The sequence below is a fragment of the Hemitrygon akajei genome, chromosome 15, assembly GCF_048418815.1.
Source record: "Hemitrygon akajei chromosome 15, sHemAka1.3, whole genome shotgun sequence".
Classification (NCBI taxonomy): domain Eukaryota; kingdom Metazoa; phylum Chordata; class Chondrichthyes; order Myliobatiformes; family Dasyatidae; genus Hemitrygon; species Hemitrygon akajei.
The window spans coordinates 27,692,110-27,715,078 of record NC_133138.1 but is presented as its reverse complement, the minus strand read 5'-3'; the positions used below and the strand labels follow the sequence as shown (position 1 = coordinate 27,715,078).

Genomic DNA, 22,969 nt, shown 5'->3' with positions numbered 1-22,969 from the left:
ACACATTGATGAAGGTAGAGCAGTAGATGTAGTGTATATAGATTTCAGCAAGCATTTGACAAGGTACCCATGCAAGGCTTATTGGAAAAGTAAGGAGGCCTGGGATCCAAAAGGATATTGCTTTGTGGATCCAGAACTGGCTTGCCCACAGAAGGCAAAGAGTGGTTGTAGACAGGTCATATTCTGCATGGAGGTCGGTCACCAGTGGTGTGCCTCAGGGAACTGTTGTGGGACCCCTAGTCTTCGTGATTTTTATAAATGAACTGGATATGGAATTGGAGGGATGGGTTAGTAAATTTGCTGATGACACACAGGTTGGAGGTGTTGTGGATAGTGTGGAGGGTTGTCAGAGGTTACAGCAGGACATTTTTAGGATGCAAAACTGGGCTGAGAAGTGGCAGATGGAGTTCAACCCAGATAAGTATGAAGTGGTTCATTTTGGTAGGTCAAATACGATAGCAGAATATAGTATTAATAATAAGACTCTTGGCAGTGTGGAGGATCAGAGGGATCTTGGGGTCCGAGTTCATAGGACACTCAAAGCTGCTGTGCAGGTTGACTCTGTGGCAAAGAAAGCATACAGTGCATTGGCCTTCATCAATCGTGGGATTGAGTTTAGGAGCCGAGAGGTAACATTGCAGCTCTATAGTACCCTGCTCAGACCCCACTTGGAGTACTGTGCTCATTTCTGGTCACCTCATTACAGGAAGGATGTGGAAACCATAGAAACGGTGCAGAGACTTACAAGGATGTTGCCTGGAGAGCATGCCTTATGAGAATAGGTTGAGTGAACTCAGCCTTTTTTCCTTGGTGCAATGGAGTATGACAGGTGATCTGATAGAGGAGTATAAGATGATGAGAGGCATTGATCGTGTGGATAGTCAGAGGCTTTTATCCAGGGTTGAAATAGCTAGCACAAGAGGGCACAGTTTTAAGGTGCTTGGAAGCAGGTACAGGGGAAATGTCAGGGTTAAGTTTTTTTTTTAAATGCAGAGTGGTGAGTGCATGGAATGGGCTGCCAGCGACGGTGGTGGAGGCCGATATAATAGGGTCCTTTATGAGCCTCCTGGAAAGATACATGGAACTTATAAAAATAGAGTGCTATGGGTAACCCTAGATAATTTCTAAGATAAGGACATGTTCAGCACAGCTTTGTGGGCCAAAGGGCCTGTATTGTGCTGTAGGTTTTCTATGTTTCTAAATTAGAAACATTAGAAGCAGATGCGGTATCATAGAAACACTTAAGGTTTAATAATAGAAATGGAATAGAGCTGTAACTGCACCAAGCTACAGAGACTTGATGATTAAGTGATAACATACTGCTATTACAGTGCCTGAAACTTAGGTCTGCTGGCAAGTAACCTCAAGTGTTTTATTTTGTAACTGGGTGGCAAGGTGGAGATACATCTCTACCAAAGGAGTTGTGAGGCATTCCTTCCCTCCGCTAGCATCCAGGTCACCCTTGGGCTAGATGTCGCACCTGTTTAGCATCCCCCTCCCCCTGATCAGTGTCACATGAAGCCATGGGAACAGGTGGAGGATTGTCGAATGAGCAGCTGGTGCCTAAGTTCTGGTTATGCGACCGCTGACGCCAGGCAGAGAATCTCTGAAGAATATTGATAATGGCTGGGGTCACCTGTTTTGTGTAGACACTGTCCAGAAGGAAATGGCAAACTTCTGTAGAAAAACTTGTCAAGAACAATAATGGTCATGGAAAGACCATGATTGTCCACGTTATTTGACACGGCACATGACAAATAAATGCTTTGGTAACAAAAATCTAGTTCTTCATAATTAATTCTGAGAAATTTAACAAGCAAGACTTAGTTAATTATGTTTCCATGTAATCATGCAAGCGTAGAGGTTTGTAAGGCTGTGCCGAAATTGTAATTGGGTAGATTAGGTTTGTCTGATCTCTTGGTGCATACCAGGTTTCAATAAATCACACATCCTTCAAACACTAACTCCTTGTTGCGTTTTATGCTCCTAAAGAACCAAACAGCCTACTTGTGTTACTGTGATATCCACGGCAGATTTTAATTGAGACACTAGCAAACTATTAAGCCCTTCAACTGGAACTGATGTGCAATTGGGAGAGTAACATCAGAGAAAGCAACCACTATTTTTAATTAACATCACTGTTACATTCATTTCAAATAGCATTGTTAGCAAGGTTATTAGTGATTACTATCAATATACATTTATTGACATTAACATGCTGTATATATACATATACCTGTTCTCATATGTACAACACTGTGCACAACTTATACATAACAGATTACAAAGAATAATCAGTAAAAAGACATTTATAAAGAGCTTAAATCAACTGCTCTGGACATATAAAGGAAGTTAATTCATACGAGGTAAAACTTTAAAATGGAACCTGGGGAACCCCTGTATTAAACTTATTACATAACCCAGTATTAGAATACAATTTAAGAACATGTGCAGGTTTCCATTAATAATTTTTACTCATTTTACAATAAGCCTTAACCACAACAATAGACATCACACACACAATGTTAAAGTAACATTTACTCCACTTTATGAATATGACATGCAGCATTACATTCAACTGTTAAATTCAAATCTATGGTAGGTTATAAACTTTTTCACAATCAAACTTGACATTACTTCAGGATGTTTGAGTAACTAGTGCTAATCCCACAGATCAAAGAACTAAGGTTCTTTTAATATGCTTAAAGTAAACAATTTTTGGAGTACTTCCTTGAAATAAAATTGAGCAGATACCACACAGAATGGGAGCATTAAAGCTTGCAAAAAACATTATGCAGACATATAAAAAGGATCACTAGCAAACTGTTTCAACAGTTTCTCAGTCTGATAATGCCATACATCCTTCAACAACTGATCTGTACAGTCAAGTGTCTATTTGATACCATCATAGATAACCAAATCAGCAGTTTTGTATTAAATAGGTCCACAATAAATGGATGACAATGCAGATTCGACCAGAACCTGTGGAGAAAAAATAGTTTTGGATGTGCAGAGCTTACTTCTCATGGCAGATTTTACTCCAACACTGGGGGCTCAGTGCATAAGCTTTGGCAGTTGCAAAGGACAACTAACCTTAATTTTAGGGTACTTGGAGGGACCCACCTCTCCTTCACTAGCCACAAACCATCCCCGAGCTCTGATCACAATAAGTTCTAATCACTTACGTATATGCTTTAGCATATGCAAGTAATAACATTCATTCATAATGACCAAGAAAACTCAGCTGAAGCTGAAAATAGAGTATTTAATCAAATTAGTTGAAATTTGAATCTTTCAACCCTACTGCATCTACAACATGATTTTTCACAGGCAAACATATGATTTTTTTTCTGAACATTTATTCTGAAAACCTTGGAAAAATTATTATAGTATTCAGAAATTTCTTGACATCTGATATAATTGGAACAATTTTTTTCTGCTCACAAATGTCTGCCAAGGAATCCATAAATACTCTCAGGTGCTGTCAATGACTTGCTTTACATATTATATAGTAGGAATAAATTAAACCAATGTGGGCGCAGCTGGGAACTCTGAATATGACTCAGAGTCTCCTAATTTATAAAAAGGATGGGACTCTGGGGTTTTCACAGTGAAAGCCACATCACCAAAATTTGAAAGGCTTATTGTACACCATTACCCGCTACTACCCTAGCGCTGCATAGCAGTACCAAACATCACTGCTGAAACTCAAAAAGCTTCAGAGTATGCAAACCGCAGATATTCCCAGGTCATGAACACTTCAAATTAGCCTGTGAATTCAAAACATCAACACATAAAGACTATTGCTTTTCACTAGAGCAGCAAGTACCACCTCAGTCTTGGGAATGGAGGTGAATGGTCTGATTTGGAGGTAAAAAGTAATTCCATACATATTTAACCTTGTAAAATATTTACAAGACTGAACACCTACACATTTAAGAATGTTGTTCAGAATCATCAGTAATAGGTGTTGAAAGTTGACATTTTTTACTTGACTTGTAGAACTGACTACTTTGTGTTCATCTATCCTCAGCAGTTTGAGCGAATCTTTTGCAACACGCACAACACACTGGAGGAACTCAGCAGGTCGGGCAGCATCCGTGGAAACGACCTGCTAAGTTCCTCCAGTGTGTTGTGCATGTTGCTTTGACTCCAGCATCTGCATAGTATTTTGTGTGTGTGAGCAAATCTTTTGTTCCCTTCTCTAAGAGAAAATGTTCTTAGCGCAATACTTCATATGCTCAAACAAAAGAGCAGCTTTCCTTTTGACAAATATAATTAAGGAACTGTTGAGCAAAACATTTGAGTTAGTGTTTTAAAAATAATAGCAATTAGAAGTCCAGAGTTCTCGCTAGTACACTATGGGCACACCCTACAATGAGCTAAAAGTGCTTTATTGTCTTGTTTCCTATTTGTATTTTTACAGCTTTCCTATTTAACGGTTGCCAGTACACAGATTGCTTTAATTTGTTTACCATGCACTAAGTTGCTGCAAATAACTGACTCCTAATATAAATTACTTTGAGAAGGCAGAATCCAAGAATGTCACAGTACTAGGCCATACAGCCCACTGCAACAGTGCAAATGTCACGATCTATTAAGTCTATTTCACTGCCCATTTTTCATTCCTTGTTTATTTTTGGTTCAGTGATTCAATTGCCTTTTGAAACATTTTACAAAACTTAGTTTCTACTCTTTTTAGTTGCTATATTCCAATGTTAAGTACCTTACCATAAAATAATCCTCCACTATTCTCTTACAATTCTGAAGAATGACAAACTTTTCCTGAGTATAAATCAACAGAAGAAAAGATACCTCATTCACCATTATATTCCCAAAACCTTCCCTGATTTCTTCTTGACCTCCTCTATCTCATGAAAGTGCCACTTTCTGTGGCTCTCCAGAACAAAACTCTAATCTTTGTGAACTTCTTCTATAGCCTCTCCATGTACTTACTGGGGAAGGAATAGAATGTGAACAATTTAACTGAACAATTTTTAATAAATATTTCTTCTCCCTCCTGCAACCCCAAGCTAAAGGTTAATAGATAACTCCTTTATACAAATAAAAGAGCCATATTATGTATCAAAGAATTAAGCACCTAATCTACAGCACTGAACACAATCAGAAAAGCATTGACATATTACAACAATAGTGCAGACAAGGCTTTAACAAAAACAAGATAAAAAAGAACAAGTGGTAAAAATGATAGTAAGTTTAAACTTGAAAGTCTATACATTTCAGAATGAAAAAAAATGACTGAGGTAACGGTTGCAACCAAACAAAGTTACTTGGTACCTGTTGTAGAAAACCTCAAGTCCTTTGAGTTTCAGAAAGTGTCTGAAAATGTTAACTAACGTTTTGATTTCCCTTCAAAAGCAGGTAATCTCTTAATTAACAGGTTAGCTGCCTGCTGAATATTTTTCACTAATAAGACAATAAGCCAAGACCAGTATCATGAATAACTAAAGAACAGAATCTCATAATATTAGATAACAAAACTTGATCTCAGGACATTCTACTATCAAGAACTTTAGACCTTTTCCTCATAGACCAGTATATGTGGATTCAACAAAAGCTCATGTTGAGACATCATAAATCATATTTCAATGTCCTACAACATTTCGCATCTAAAACAGAAGTTCATTGTCAGCCTAGTCTTTTGGTCATTGAAGGAGAGAGTCAATTCCAGCTTCAGCCTTTGTCGAGCGCTTCCTGGTGACGAAAAAGGAAACAAGCCATATTTATTCAAATATTTACTTTCATCTTCACATTTCCCTAAATGTGTACAAAATTATTAACCCTGTTGCTGATATACAATAATAACTTGTATTAGGAATATGAGCAGCTGACACGAAACTTTAAAGTACAGTATACACAGCAGATAACATTAGATTTGATGAGATTAACAAGCAAATGAATGAACATTTAGCAGATTAAATCAAACATGAAAATATGATCTAACAGTTTGGTGGGGACAGACAATACAATCTGCATGCCATACCGAGATTAATACTTCTCAATAATGGCACACTTACATACAAATGAGCTCCAACAGGAGTATTAAATTCAAGGGTTATATACACACACACACGCTTGCTCCTATGAAAGTCTAAATTAGTTTTTTCTGTCTCTCCACTTTTCATAATTCCTCTTTGCTATGTGCTATTGATGCACAGAAATATGGTTACTACATTGAAAACCTTTTGTGTACTGGACAAAATATACATGGATCCTTGTTTAAAAAACTGGAACTTATTTGTTACCCAGAGACAGCCTGGAGATTTTTCTCTATTCCTTCCCTCTCTTCCAGAAGTTTTCCTTCTCCTGTTTCTCAGTTCTGTTAGTCATCAAACAATTTACTGCTAGAGTGGTACTCAGCAATTCCACTTTCAACAAGGATGCACTACAATATGGGGGGGGGGGGTGTTAGAGGGAAGGGATGGGGGTGGTGGCAGGGCAGAGGCAGAGGGGGAGAGATCGGAGGGAGAGTGGGATATGAAAAATTGACTTGCAGGGGAAGAAAGCAGCTGGGAAGGCAGTGTAAATGAGAGGTGAGAAATAAAACAGGACAACACAATGGGATTGTGTGCAGTCTATGAGAGAATAAAGCAGAAAATATTTTAATTACTAGCAGCAAACTATATCAGCAGCCAAAACCTGCATGTGAAAACATAATATACAATAGGCTAAATCCATCACTCAAAAAACACACATGATCTAAACTTAAAAAAAAGACAACACCCTCTGACAATGGAAATTCACCCCTGCACCATTCACAAATTACCACTCAAAAATTTATGAAGAAAGAAAATAGATAAAAAAACAAGTATTTATTATCTTTCAGCTTTTGTTTTTTGTTTCATGCCCAAATGACGTGGCTTCACATGATGCATAATTCCAATATGGGCTATTTTGTAGCTGTGCAACCCCACTGTAATGTAGTCACTTGCAGCCACAGTGAATGTCACAGTTTAAAACAAAATAGTCGGTTTGTAAAGAGTATTAGCAGAGGACTCTGTGTTTACTGTTTGCGGATTTGTATGGGCAAGCTGAATGATAACCTATAACTTATCACAGAATAAATTGAATGAGTGTATATTTTTGCGTGAAAATGTTTATCTCTCCTGTTAAAATAAAAATCACTTTGAAAATAGACAGGTTACTGGAAGTTGCCTAATACCTTCACAAAAATCTCTTAATAGACATCTAGTTAAAAAGAAGTTTGAGAGAATAGAACATGTGTTAAGGGAAATTTTACATTTAGACAACAAAGATAAAATATTTCCTACAGCCTTACTTTCTTCCGGTTTTGGGTCTGGATTTTCCGCCTTTTGAAGTTCTTGGTCGCTCCAGTTTCATTAGTGACTGACGTAGACTCTCTTCAGTGTAGGCCAAGTAAACATGAGATAGATCCACTTCAAATGGCTGAAATAATCAAAAGTTAAACAAAGATCAGCTTTAAGAATCAAACAAAGCCATTAAGAATCTTCAGTACATCTATCATTCAAGGCCACCTTCATTGCGAATTGCATTTTTTACACCAAAATTCCACAAATACAACTAACATCAAAATACATAATAAAATAATGCATTTAAGCACATAGGGATCATAAACCAAAATGTAAATAATACCTTGTGCCAGATGATTAGAGGCAGTAAAAAGAAATCTGGGCAATATTTATACTTGTGTGAAAGAACATTGTGGAGTAAATAATTTGCAAATATACTGTGCCTTTTACTCTTCAGGAGTACCCTAAGCACTTTCAACAATTTATTCTTTTATTGACAAATATGACAAGAAATTTTCATGCAAATAAGATTCCAAATATCTAAACAAATTTTGTTTGGTGGAAAGTGCCATCACTGGATGGCAGTATTTCCATCAAGATTGTGTTCAAGTCCCACTCAGGCAAAGAAATAAAGATTAATGTCAAATCCAGTTAAATTCCACCAGTGTCAAAAGGACTTCAATAACAGTATTATAACTCTTAAAATCCTATCACATTATGTAAGTTTTAAAATACATATAACTGGTAAAGAATGTATGAATCACAATCCTCAATTATAACCTACCCTTTTTATTTTACTATACTTATTGTAAAACTACAGGCCAACTTTCAACTGTATTTAAGTTGAAATACACAGACGATAAATACAAATGATGCATTGCTCGATTTCTGCAAAATTAGTTACCCCTAAGATAATTTGGAGATGTGGAGCAAAGTTATGATGGCGTTAAATGGCAACTCCTTTGCTTGCATCTTCAGAAACAGCTCTATATCTATCTCTGATATCTCTTATTTTCCTTTTCAAGGTTCTTTTGAAGACCTTGACTTGGAGTTACACTCTGACTTTGGTTCTTTGCGGAATGGGACCCACTCTCAGGGCCTCACGACCAGCCGCTTTTTGATATCCCAAGGACACAGCCTGGAAGACTAGCGCACCTTCAAGGTGCCAGATTTTTGTGGCTCTGGAGACAGGCTGATTCTAGGCCGGTGCCCGACTGGGACGTCGCAGGAGAATACAGAAATTGGGAGCAGTAAGTTAGCTGCCATGGGCTGTGCATCCAGAATCCCGAGTCTTTCTGGGGTCGACTCTCTGGGTGCAGATCTTGGAAAAAGCAACGCAACTGACTTTTAACATCATAAATCAGCGAGTTGTTATGTCTCCCTTTTCGCTGTGAAACGAGGACACCTCTTTTTCCCTTTTTCGGGGAGAAGGAGAGAGGGAGAGGGAGGGAGGGAGAGAGGGAGGAAGGAAAAGGGGGAGAGGGGGAGGGGGAGAGAAACAGACTGTGGTATGTTGAATTACCGGATGAATGAGTAGTCTTTGGGGTACTGCAAGTTTGTGTCTTTATTGATGCTTTGCTGCACACTTGAGTGCTTGGTGGGGCGGGGGGGGGGGCACGAGGCGCAATGCTTTTTTGGCTGGTGGGTGGGATGGTGTTTCAATGCCTTTCTGCTGCTTGTGAATGGGAGGGGGTAACTTGGGGGGTTTTGGGGTTCTAACGTTTAACTGTTATTCATTCTTTGGGGCACTCCTCGGTTTTCGTGGATGTTTGTGAAGAAAAAGAATTTCAGGATGTGTATTGTATACATTTCTCTGACATTAAATGTACCTATTGAAACCTATTGATTTGAATGAGGCACACAACTCCAGAAGTTAAACTGATTTCATTTGATTAAATTTGAAACAATTGTCACAAAAACTGCTTTTCTCAGCATCAATTAAGCTTATTTTAAAATAACATTAATGAAAATCATCATAATAATATTTGGAATTCTCATTAATTTGAAAATATGGGCATTCAACCAGTTAAGTCACATTTCAAATAAATGAATGACACCTCACTGTGAAACGAGGACACCTCTTTTTCCCTTTTTCAGGCAGGAGAGAGGGACAGCAGCAAATAGATGACAACTGCTTAAAAGTTTTATTAGTATTTTGCCAAATATTAAAAAGACTAATTAACTAATAACAATTTTGAGGCACTGAATAGGGAAGGATAAAGAAAAATATTAATTGCATTCAAAATGAATTTTTTTCTGTATATAGTGAAGAATTCAGAAGGTGCCATCAACTTACATCTTTTTCCGTTTTGTCAGGGACTGGTGTCTGTTTTCTCATATTGTTTCCTGTATATGCCACACATTTCTACAAATAAGCAGAGAAATCTTTAGGCATGCTTGAAAACCTATCTTTCTTCATATACAGCAAACAATGCCTTTGGAATGTACAATAAAAAATCAGATGTGTAGGTACTACATTACAATTCAGCTGGTTGGAATTAAGTACATGGATAAGTAAATGGTAAGAATGGAAATACTACCCAGAAAAATATCCTTAAGGGTGAGAAGATTAAGATAAATGGGATCCAGAGCAACTTGATCCAGAAGATTAAACTGGATGTGATCCATGGTGACTTACTTGTTAGATTGGATTCGCAATTAGCTTGATATAGATGTCAGAGGATAATGGTGGAAGGGTGCGATTCTGAAAATAGGTCTATGAATAGTAGTGTTCTTTAGGGATCATTGCTGGGAGCTCTGCTGCTGGTCTTTTATATAACCAACAGGGATAAAAATGTAAATGGACTGATTAATCCATATGTATATAACACAAAAATTGATGGAGGAGTTGTAGATGCTGAAAAATATTGACAAAGGATACACTGAGGCACAGATCAGGTGCAGATATGGGTAGAGTAATGGCAGATGAAGTTTAATCCAAGCAAGTGTGAGGTGTTGCATTTTAGGAGGTCAATTTCAAGAGAAACGTATATAGTAAGTTGCAGGACCTTAACAGCATTCTGTTAGTTTATCATTGTCACATGTGTGTTCAGTACCAAGATACAATGTAAAGCTTTGTTTTGCATGTCATCCAGAAAGATCATTCCAAACATAGTACAGAGCTTGTGCAAAAGGAAAAATATAACAGTATGCAAAATATAGTGTTATAGTTACAGAGAAAGTGCTTGCAGGTAGACAAATAAGGTGAAGGGCCATGGCGAGGGAGACTAAGCTATCAAGAGTTCAGTTTATTGTAAAAGAGTTCTGCTCAATAGTCTTTTATAGCAGTGGGATAGAAGCATAGAAGGGATATAGATTACATGCAGGCAGATGGAATTAGTTTCATCATAGTTGGTACACACATTGTGGGCTGAAGGGCCTGTTCCTTTTCTGTGCTCTGTAAGTGCTCTTGGTGAAATATTTCTATGGCTTACATGTAGATATAGTCAACATAAATGCTCTGGTCTGTCTTAAATGTTATAATTAATCAACTTTGCAAACTTACCAGCTGCCACTCTCCAATGTCTTCATTCCAGTGTACGTAGTTTTCAATCATCTCCTTGAAGGTATAAATATCCATTTTAGACAAACTTGCTCTCTTTTTATCTATTGGTGCCAAGCACAAAATATAATAAATACAAGGTGTAACCCAATTCAATGTAGTACTTATTCTGATCAATCATGCTTGATTAAATTGTCAGGCTCTTCTGAAGTACAAATAAGCCTCTTATTCTATAATTCTGTTAATAATGTCCTTAATTATCAATCTGAATTTTCAACTGGTTTAGGTTTTGGAACATTAAATGTAATCTGTAAATTTCCCAGTTTACTGCCCAAAATACCTGAAACACTTATAATACCAAAATTTGGGATCATCAATTATGTGGATGATTATACAAGTTCCATCGACAAGGTGCAGGTTAACATTTCACAGTAAAGGGCATTTTCCACTTCCTTTTATGCAAACACTGATTTTCATTGCTTATTCTTTTCCACCTGAATCATCAAATAGCCCTTAGACCTAGGTTCAAAATCTCTCACACACAGCAGTGATGTACAATACATATTAGGAAATCACATTACATTCATGAAAACTGCACCATTCAAGCAATCCAAACAACTACCTAGACAAAAGGTATGCTCAACATACAAGTGCAAACTATTCAATTTTATATAAACCCTAACATAAGTAAATTATTAAAGAAAATTGTCTAGTTAACCTGGTATTCATGAGGAATAAAGTTGTCAACAATGAGCATCTGGAGTCTGAGCTCTCGGCCTAGTTGTCTTACGTTCTCCAGCAGTCCTTCGATTTCACGTTGATGTTCTTGTTGCAAGTCTGCCATCTTTGAATAATAACAACAGACCATCATCAATGCCATCATGTCACACCTCAACGTTTAAATGTAAAAACCTGGACTTTCAGTTTATTTCAATTCATTGTCCAATAAGAGCAAGTTTAAACTGCTTTACTTTTACATTGAAAAAGCAATTACAAAATTAGGAGATGACCAGTAAATATATATAGTTTGTTTTATATTTTTTGGCCCTTCTTCTTCGAATACAAGTCTTTAAATTACAACTTGTCAACTTTAAATTACAAACAAGAGAGATTCTGCAGATGCTGGAAATCCAGAGTAATACACAGAAAATGCTGGACCCTTCATCACTGCCCGAGGCATCAAATGTTTATTCCTTTCCACAGATGCTGTCTGACCTGCTGAGTTCCTCCAGCATTTTGTATACGTTAACTTTAAATTATAATTTGCAAGTTCTAAGCCTGACACTTCTGTGCATTCTATATGGGTACTCATTACAGTGATTATACTAAAGCAAATGCAGAAAGTGCACTAGCCCCATGGCTGGCTGAGAAGTATAGGTTTTCCAATATGTTTTAAAGAATACCTTTTCTAGTTTGGGCTTCCAGAATTTAATATACTCAAATCAAATCAAGTGAAGTTTATTGTCATTTAACTACATATATGTATATAATATACATAATGTATATAGAAACGAGGCATTTCTTCAAACCAAGGTGTAAAGCACATAACACACGATAACTTATGAAGTTAAGGATAAAATCTACAGATGAATCACAGATAAATAACGAACTAAAGTGCATTAATATTAAGTACAGAACAGATTAACCAGCGACATTTCAAATATGATGCAGCCAGGAGTTCAGAAGCTTAATGGCATGGTCATCTAGTCATGCTTAAAGGAATCAGTACAACTTGACAAAACAAGATCTTTTATGTCCTCAAGTAGTATCTCACCTCCGACTTTGCTGCCATCAGCATTGTCCAAACTTTCTTCAGTTTCTTGGTTTTACCTTGTGCCTCCTCCTGCAAACTGGTATACTTCTCCTCAATGTCTAGACGTTCTTGCTTCAATGAAAAACATAACAAAAAGAAGCATTTTTAGAAATAATCAGCAATAATATACATGGAAGGCAACGTTGAGGACAATTATCTTTTCCTACAGCTGTTTCAAAAGCTTTGATGCAAAAAGGACATTATTGAGATTAGCTGATAATTATTTAATATATCTGTGTTAATGTAGTTTCAACATAATGAACGATAGAGGAGGCTACTTGTATTAGTAAAATATCTTCAGTGAAGGAAAATGAACTTCATTATACCATAAAAACATAATCAGAAAACTGATGCGCACCAATCCAACAAACAGGTTATTAAATGAGAGGTTGAAGGATGGCAAAAGGCAAAATGGTAGAGAAATCAACACCAAAAAAAAAACTGGAACAGACAAAATTTTAAGGATGGCAAGAAAAGAGATGAAATGGAAAGATCTAGGGAGGAAGGTAGGAGGTGGAGAAGCCCGAAGGCACACATTCAACATTTCAGGAATGGCTTCTTCTCCTCCACCATCAGATTTCTAAATAGACAGTGAATACTACCACAGTATTTTTCCCTCTTTTTGCATGACTCACGTAATATTTTTCCTTACTATATATTTCTTATTATAATTTATAGTTTATTATTATGTATTGCAATGTACTGCTGCCACAAAACAAATTTTATGATATATGCCAGTGATATTAAACTTGATTTTGAATCTGAATCTTCAGTGCAAGTGCAAGGAACCCAAAAGTTAAATAAAACAATAAAGGAAAGTTTAAAAAAAAAGAGGCCATTGGTTCCTTGTGTGTGATCTGCCATTCAATGTCACTTTAATCACTGAGCCACTTTCCTGTACTAACCATGTATATCCAAAAAAACACTAATGTAAACTAAATAGACTGAACAACTGAGTCTCTACAGTTACCGATTGATTGTGGAGGCTATATGTTAAGAAAAATACCTTCAATGACGAAATATGGCCCTGGTTATTTCAAACAGGAGTAATCAGAGGCCCAAGTTGTACAGAGAAAAATATAGTTGAAACAGAATAATAATCTTAAATGTAGGTCAGCATGGGGACAATTTATGGGTAAACAGTATTAGGTATAAGACAGGATCAGATAGGATAGATTAGAAGTAACAGGAGCAAAGACAAGGTTAACTAAGAAAAGGATGACAATTTTAACTTTAATTCCTTTAAAGTACACATCATAAGGAAGATTAGCTGAGGTAGAGTTCGGTTTTGTGATAATAGGGTGGTGTTAAGAGCATTAACCTCTTTTTCCTCCAACTCCTTTCTAAGTTGTTCTGCACGATTCCGGCGAGCTTCCAGTTCACAATTAGATTCATCCAGTAGCCTCTCTTGCTCTTCAGCTTTTGCCAAAAGATCCACTCCTCCCACTATCACTTTCTTCTCTAGAGCTGACAATTTTTCCAACAAAGACTGGTGTTCTTGCCTAGGAGGTCCAGTGAAAGGATTCCATTATTCAATTACTTTGTAATAAATAGCTTTAGAATGTAAATTCTCTTTAAAGGAGTAGTGTAAACACCAAGCTATAAGCTAATCAGTGCAAGACCAGATAATAAGAGTCTGAAGTTATGCTTATCATTGCCAGTCAATAAAATGCAAGTAAATCTCCCATAAAATGGACAATGCAAATTTGGCAAATGTCCACCAAAAAATTTCAACAAAATACATTAATCAGAAAATAACTAACTCAGTACAAATTAAAGTCCTAATGAGAAATTGTCAACAACTAATGCAAAATTACCTGTGATTATAGTTGCAAGCATTTGACATAATATACTTTAAGAGTATTCCTTCTGCAATATTTGTAGTCAGCACTTGAACCAAGCAGTTTTAATACAATTTGCCTTTAGCAAATTTTTTTTTAATCCAAGTACAAGTGACAGAGACCAGATATTTGCATTAGTCTTGTAATGCTGCTGTGACACTGGAATTTCCTTTGGGATCAATAAAGTATCTATCTATCTAGATACTATGAATGAACAGTATTTACCCATCAGCTTATTTCCAAGGGCAAAAAACAATTATAGGAACTATGTTGCATTTGGAGTCGATTTTAATGGCATGGTAAATTGATAATAATAGACAAACAACTTATCTGGCTCTGAAAATTCATTTTTTTAACCAGTGGGAGAGGGGGATTGTTGCTTGCTGCCGCTTATGTGCGAGAGGGAGGGGAGCTGGGGGGGGCCTTTGGGGTTCTTGCGTTTAACTGTTGTTCATTTTCTGGGGCATTTCTCTGTTTTTGTGGATTCTGCGAAGAGAAAGCATTTCAGGATGTATATTGTATACACTTCTCTGACATAAATTGGACCGTTGAACCTTTGAATTAATTTTTAACGTTGACAATATTTTTATATATTTTGTCTGCTATTTCTATAGCTATTGCCTCTTTTGTAGTTGGCTTTTTCCAATCTTCATTCTGCTCTCTCTACATGATTTACACCTAATTTATACTTCCTGCTTCAACCTTATATTTTTACTCAGTAATGATTCTTTGAAGTGACCAATTGCAATATTTCACTGTTCTTGTCCTGTTCAGATATCTTTAGAAGGCACAAAATCTGGATCAGACTAAAGGAACAAATATTCTATAATGAAGTTTTGAAATCTGTTAAAATCTTTCTAGGCACTTATGAAATCAATAGCGTAGAATGTCCCTTGTAAAAACTTTTGTTCAAAATTCAAAGTAAATTTATTATCAACGTACAATTTCTCACCATATAAAACCCTGAGATCCATTTTCCTGTGGGCTTATTTAATAAACCATAACAGAATCAATGAAAGACTGCACCAACATAGGTGTTCAACCAATGAGCAAAAGACAACAAATTGTTCAAATACAAATATAAGCAATAAATATTGAGAGCATGAGGTGATTGATGGGACTAGTGAAGTTATTCCCCCGGTTCAAGGGCTTGATGGTTGAGGGGTAATAACTGTTCCTGAACCTGGTGGTGTGAGTCTTGAGGTTCCTGTACTTTCTTACTGCAGAGAGTATGACCTAGGTGGTGAGGGTCCTTGATGATGAATGCAGCTTTCCTACAAAATGCTCCATGTAGATGTGCTCAATGGTTCATTAATCCTATTATGGTTAATATTCTATTATGAATTTACTGAGTATGCCTGCAAGAAAATGAACCTCAGGGTTATATATGGTGGCATATATGTACTTTGACAAAGTAGTGCTGAGGTGGAAGGTCAGCTGTGAGCCTGCTGAGTGGCAGAGCATGAAGGACTGATTGGCCTAGTCTGGCTACTACTCTTTTTTCTCTTCACTGACATGATAGCCACATCTAGTGGATGTAAGCAGATACTGCAAAACTAAAAAATACAATGAATACAACAAATCTGAAACAGAAGATATACAGCACATTAAGTAACCATACTTCTAGCATATATTTAAGGAAATCCTATTCTGTATATACCTTTCCAGGCGCAGAGTAAAATTTTCCAACTGATGTTAAAAATGTTAATACACATTTAACTCAAAACTACTTCAGGATTTAAATAACAAAACTATGTAAGTAGCCAGTGCTTAAGAACGCGAGTACAAATCATCTTACCATTATAATTTTGCACAAACACACAATAAAAACTAGACTGTAAACATCTGTAATGAAAGCAATTTTCACCATCATTACATCTACAAAATTTAAGTCTACATATTTTAGTGATTTCTCTGACTTGCACCTCAAATATTATTAACTGAACTCTATATTCTTTTATCTTACTGTGCTTTCAGCAGGTCTTTTTCTCTCTTCTCGAGCTCTGCTCTTGCTTTGTTTCTTTCTTCCTCCTCCATGTCAAGCTTGGCTTCAAGAACTTTTCTCTCTTCATCAATCTTTGCCTGCATTTCTGCCATCTTTTCCGGAGATACCTTCTTCCTTCCTTCATTACAGAGTAAACTGTGTTATATCACAGTGTAGGTCACATATTAAGATTTGGCCAAGTTTACTTACCTTTGGCCAAATAAGTCATATAAGCCTTATAATTAAACTCATTGCCAACTTTTATGCTCGTGCATTAACTCAAACTTTATGACATAAACAAAAAAGTACTTGAAACATTCAGTGTGTTAGACAGTGTGGAACATTTTAGGTCGACAGAATAACCAATTCTTACAGTCTCCAACCTGAAATATTAACTTTGTTTCTTTTTCCACAGATGCTCTCTTAATTTGCTGAATAATTCCAGTATTTTCAGTTTTTATTTCAGATTCCCAGCATCTACATTTTTTTTCTTGTTTCAAGAGTCTCAGAGAATATGGGCACAGATGCCATTGCATCCAAGTAAAACATGCAAGCCAAGCAAAGATGTCTGTTCACTTTTATTCTACTTAATGGTTACAGTTTAAGATGTTTTAAAGTAACAAATTTAATACTTTCTTTTAATTATATAAGGCTGAATTACACTTAAAATGTCTCTGATTACCATTTTTCAAGCTCTCTGATAGAAGCTACCAGTCAAAAGTCATCAAAACAATCCAGGATCCACCATCTGTGGCCCAATTGCCACAACATTTACAGAGGACAGAAGTCGTGGAGAACCATGGTCATTTGCTCAATTTAATTGTTCTAGGATTTTGTGCTGCTCTTTTGTAAGCATGCAGTTCAGCATTTTATTTTAAATGGTACTGCGTTCAGATCTTGCAAAGACAACTCAGGCAGAAAAAAAGTATACCAAAAATATTCTACAAGAGAAAAGAAGAAGAAATTACAAACCTGCTTGATCTTTAATTGGGATGAAATTAGTTGACCCCACATAGACAACATGCGAATATAGGAGGAAAAAGAAACAAATTAAATCATTAATTTCTGCATTTTTATTAGTTACAGCAATGAAGACATGAACTGTCACAATAAACAAATAAAAGATAATACATCTGAACCATGCTAAAAATTACAGAACGTAAGAAATAAGAGCAGGAATAGGCCATCTGGCCTGTCAAGCCTGTTCTGACATTCAATTAAATCATGGCTGATCTGGCTATGGACTCATCGCCACCAACCTGTTTTTTTCCCCATAACCCTTAATTCCTTTACTATGCAAAAATCTATCCAACCTTGTCTTAAATGTATTTACTGAGGTAACCTGCACTGCTTCATTAGGCAGAGAATTTCACAGATTCACCACTCTCTGGGAAAAGCATTCCTCATCTCCATCTTAAATCTACTCCCCCGAATCTGGAAGCTATGTTCCCTAGTTCTAATCTCATCTACCAGTGGAAAAAAACGTTCTTGCCTCTATCATATCTATCCCTTTCATAATTTTATATGTTTCTATAAAACCTCCTTTCTTCTGAATTCCAGAAAGCAGTCTCAGGCAACTCAATCTCTCTTCATCGTCTAACCCCCCTCTTCTCTGGAAACAACCTGGTGAACCTCTTCTGCACCACCTGCAAAGCCAGTATATCCTTCCTCAAGTAAGGAGACCAGAACTGCATGCAATACTCCAGGTGTAGCCTCACCAGTACCCTGCACAGCTACAGCATAACCTCCCAGCTCTTAAGTTCAATCCTTCTAGAGATGAAGGCCAACATTCCATTTGCCTTCTTGATAGTCTGCTGCACCTGCAAACTAGCCTTTTGTGAATCATGCACAAACACTCCCTCCCAAGTCCCTTTACACAGTAGCATGCTGCAATTTTTAACCATTTTAATATTAATCTGATCTTCCATTTTTCCTTTCAAAGTGGATGAGCTTGCATTTACCTACATTGTATTCCATCTGCCAGACCCTTGCCCACTCAACCTAACTATATCTCTCTGCAGGGTCTCTGCATCTTCTGCACAATTTGCTTTACCACTCAATTAAGTGTCATCAGCAAACTTGGATACAATACACACAGTCCCCTGTATATCGTGACAGTTGTGTGCCCAGCACCAAACTCTGCGGCACACTGCTCACTACTGATTGCCAACCAGAGTAACACCCATGTATCCCAACTCTCTGCTTTCTATTAGTTAACTAATCCTCCATCCATGCTAATACATCATCCCAAAATCCATGCATCCTATCTTATGGATACGTCTTTTATGCGGCACCTTACTAAACTCCTTCTGGAAATCCAAGTAAATAACTGTTCCCCGCTATCCACTGCGCTGCTTTTCCCTTCATAACTGATGTCTTAGACACATTCAATAAGTCAGAATTAATGTCTCATTAACATATATTACTCACTGACAAGGAATGTCAGTTATAGTCTAGAGGTATAGTTCAGATATGTTCATTGCTCTCAGAAGAAATTCAAGGCGAGGGAAGTAAATGTAGGTCTAAGTTTGCATTCTGAAGTCTAAACAAATCTTGCTTCTAACAATAAGTTCAAAACCAACTTCTTTGAAACCTCCTGGCTCCGGTTTTAGGCAACTTTTGCCTGGTAACAAAACAATTATTGTTGCCACCCAATCACTGTCACCCCAATTGAAACACATCACACTAAATGACAGTTGATTGAGGTAAGTAATGCATGCCATAGGTTGGCAGCATGAAATTTCACATAAGCCAGATTAGGGCAAAGAATGGTGAACTATCTTTAACCATCTCTCTCATACACAGATAATTTCACTTCACATATCATATGTGCAATTTCTGCATCTGTAAAAAATCCTACAGTTTTGTTACCAAGAGGTCAAAAATACATTGGACACTTCAAAACATCACTTCCCCATAGCTGGCCATTTTTGTCATATTTTTCGTATACAACTATAATTAACCGGTGGGAATCACTACCCATATAACGTTTCAATATTAACAATTTGCCTGCTTCTATTCAGAAAATAGTGGAAAATAAAGTACTATTTACATCTAAGGCGCCTAGACATTCCTGACATTGTTCAAATTGTTATTTTGCACAGCTTGCAAAATCAACCTGAACAAATAGCTGAGTCAATATGCACAATACTAAGAAAATTAGTTCAGTGCAGAAAACTTTAAAATACAAGCTCTGACAAATTAAAATATGGAGAGCAAGTTGAAAATGAGTGTGGTATTAGCTTTGGTCTCAATGCAACGTCTCTATAATAATCAAAAAGCAAAGTAGCTGAGTGAAGCAAACTTCACCCAGTTCTAATGAACATAGGCCATAGAAATCCACAGCACATTACAGGCCTTTCAGCCCACAACGGTGTGCCGACCATGTAACCTATTCTAGAAACTGCCTAGAATTTCATTACCGCAATGCCCTCTATTTTTCTAAGCTCTATGTACCTATCTAAGAGTCTCTTAAAAGACACTAAAGGACTAATTTGACAAGTCAACTACTTCCCCCTCCTGTCAAGTAGTTTCAGAAGTTTTTGATTTTATATCTTAACAATAGTACTTCTTCAAAATCATTTAAAATATTGAGAGATACAGGGTACAATTTAGAACAGACAACTGACTACTCTAGCAATGAGGAAAAAATACATGCTTTGAGGCACTTTCCCTTCATCAAAACTGAAGCCCTGGCCCATTAATCTAAGAAAGCATAGAGTCATAGAACAGTACAGCACAGAAACAGGCCCTTCAGCCCATCTAGTCCATGGTAGACTATTAACCTGCCTAGTCCCATCCACCTTTATACACCTATATATGCTCTTGATTAATCAAGCATTTCAAATTACTATCAAAGCAATGCAAAGTCAATGCTTACAAACTGTCAAAAGAAACAGCTACATCATTTTTTTTATGATTTTTTATGATTTGCCACTTCTCACAAGAACTACTTTTCACATTTCAAGAAATTTTTGATATTTGAATTGACATAAGTTGCTTCACTCAACATCTACAGTTGCAAGAAAAAATCTGTGAACTCTGCAATTACCTGGTTTTCTGCATTAATTACTCATAAAATGTGCTCTCATCTTCATCTAAGTCTCAATAATAGAAAAACCCAATCTGCCTAAACTAATAACACACAAACAATTGTACTTCTTCTCAATACTGAGTACACCACTCAATCACAGTCTAAGTTCAAAAAAATATGTGAACCTCTGGGTTAATACCTTCTACAAAAGCTACTTGGAGTCAGGTGTTCCAATCAATGAGATGAGATTGAGGTATGGGTTGAGGAGGTGCTTTGCCCTTTCAAAAAGACACACAAAGTCAGGTTACTGACAGAGCTTCTCTTCACAAGAAAGATCCATTTAAGTGCACCATGCCTCGATCAAAATAACTTTCAGAGGACCTTAGAATTGTAGAGATGCATGAAGCTAGAAAAAGCTACAAAAGTATTTCTAAAGACCTGAGCGTTCATTAGTCCACTGTAAGAGAAATTGTCTACAAATAGAGGATATTCAGTACTGTTGCTACTCTCCCTAGGAGAGGGTGCCTGCAAAGATCACACCAAGAGCACTACGTGCAATTTGAAAAAGGCGAAAGTGAACACAAGGGTAACAGCAAAAGACCTGCAGAAATCTCTTGAACTTGCTAAAGTCTCTCTTCATGTGTCCACTATAAGAAAAACACTAAACAAGAATGTTGTTCATGGAAGGACACCATGGAGGAAACCACTGCTCTCCAAGTTTGTAAAAGACCACCTGGATGCTCCACAATGCTTCTAGGATAATGTTCTGCAGACAGACCAAACAAAAGTTGAAATTTTTGGTAGAAATACACACTGCTATGTTTGGAGGAAGACAGGCACTGCACACCAAAACCTCATCCCAACTGTGAAGCATGGTAGAGGAGCATCATGGATTGGGCTGTTTTGCTGCCTCAGAGCCTGGAGAGCTTGCAATCGTTGAGGGAACAAATTATTCAAGATTGTATCAAAACATTTCACAAGAGTCTATGAGGGTAGCAGCTTGTCACCTGAAGGAAGGCAGAGAGGGCAGCATTGCTCTGTTGGTAAAAAGTTAAATCAAATCATTAGAAAGAGGTGACATAGAGTCAAAAGGATTGCAAGGCTACAAAGACACTGATGGGAGTTGTATACAACAAACAGTAGTGAGGATGTAGCCTACAAATGGCAATGGGAGATAGAAAATGCAAGCCAAAAGAGCAATGTTACAAAAGGCATGTGTGACTTCAACATGCAGATAGATTGGGAAAATCAGGTTGGTACTGGATACCAGAAAAGGAAATTTCTAGTTTGCCTACGAAATGGCTTTTGAGAGCAGATCATAGTTGAGTCCAGCTATCTTTGATTGGGTGTTCTGCAATAAACTAGAATTGATTAGAGAGCTTCTGGTGAAAGAACCCCTCGGGGAAGTGAAGATAATGACAAGCTAGGAAATTGTTTAATTGGAGTAAGGTATGAAGCTATCAGGCAGGTACTTGGAAGCATAAATTGGGAACAGATGTTCTCAGGGAAATGTGCAGAAGAAATGTGGCAAATGTTTGGGGATATTTGCATTAGTATGTTCCAATGAGATAGGAAAAGGATGGTAGGGTACAGGAACCATGGTGTACAAAGGCTGTTGAAAATCTAGTCAAGAAGAAAAGTAAAGCTTATGAAAGGTTCAAAAAACTAGGTAATGATAGAGATCTAGAAGATTATAAGGCTAGCAGGAAGGAGCTTAAGAACGAAATGAGGAGAGCCAGAAGTGGCCTTGAGAAGCCCCTTGGTGAGCAGGATTAAGGAAAACCCCAAGGCATTCTTCAAGTATGTGAAGAGCAAGAAGATAAGATGTGAGAGAACATTGTAGCGTGGATGAAATCACCGGAGAGCGACTTACTGGTAGATACAAAGCAGCTTCTTTATTCAACACAACGAAGTACAGCATGCATCATACGGAGACCCTTTGGTGGAAAAGGTCTGCTAGCCCAATGTGGGCTCGATATTTATTTCCTAAACACAAAGGGCAATCCCTATTTACAAAGTACAGACAATGCATAGACAATGCTTTCTTTTGAAGCTACATACAAAGCATCACATTTTCTGACTTCATCCTTTCCTCCTGATGCCCACCTGTCTGGGTAGGTATTCACAGCCTTTAGGAATGCAAGTTAAATCCACAATACATTTATTTGGTATTTTATGTGCTAACATAGAGGACAATTCATATTTATAAAATATAGATAATACTGTCTTCGAAACTACAGCATCTGGTCAAACTACAGTGTCAGCAGCATCTGGTATTCACAGCTTTTAGGAAATGTATTGTTATGAATTCAATCCACAGTACTTTGTCAAACAGAAGACTGGTGGCCAAAGTCATTTAAGTATAAATGAATCATTTACCCAAAAACTCACTCTAACAGGACCAATCAAGTGTGACAGTAGAAATGTGTGTATGGAACCAAGAGATAGAAGAGATACTTAACAAATACTTTGCTTCAGTATTCACTACGGAAAAGGATCTTGGC

The 22,969-nt window shown here is 37.1% G+C and overlaps 1 protein-coding gene across 2 annotated transcripts in view; it reads right to left on the bottom strand.

Annotated features, from left to right (window-relative positions):
• Positions 1–2,103: 2,103 nt before the first annotated feature.
• The window catches only part of kif3a (kinesin family member 3A), a 64,213-nt gene continuing 43,347 nt past the window's right edge, over positions 2,104–22,969 (bottom strand). The window contains exons 10-18 of one of the 2 annotated variants that reach the window (XM_073067336.1): positions 17,405–17,413; positions 16,415–16,571; positions 13,929–14,109; positions 12,569–12,679; positions 11,513–11,638; positions 10,798–10,851; positions 9,589–9,657; positions 7,301–7,428; positions 2,104–5,715 (exon numbers count right to left, since the gene is read on the bottom strand). In XM_073067336.1, the coding sequence (XP_072923437.1) occupies positions 5,667–5,715; positions 7,301–7,428; positions 9,589–9,657; positions 10,798–10,851; positions 11,513–11,638; positions 12,569–12,679; positions 13,929–14,109; positions 16,415–16,571; positions 17,405–17,413 (884 nt within the window). In that variant the 3' untranslated portion in view covers positions 2,104–5,666. Of the gene's footprint in view, positions 5,716–7,300; positions 7,429–9,588; positions 9,658–10,797; positions 10,899–11,512; positions 11,639–12,568; positions 12,680–13,928; positions 14,110–16,414; positions 16,572–17,404; positions 17,414–22,969 lie in introns of those variants that run through there. The other variant, XM_073067337.1, reaches the window with a different exon arrangement.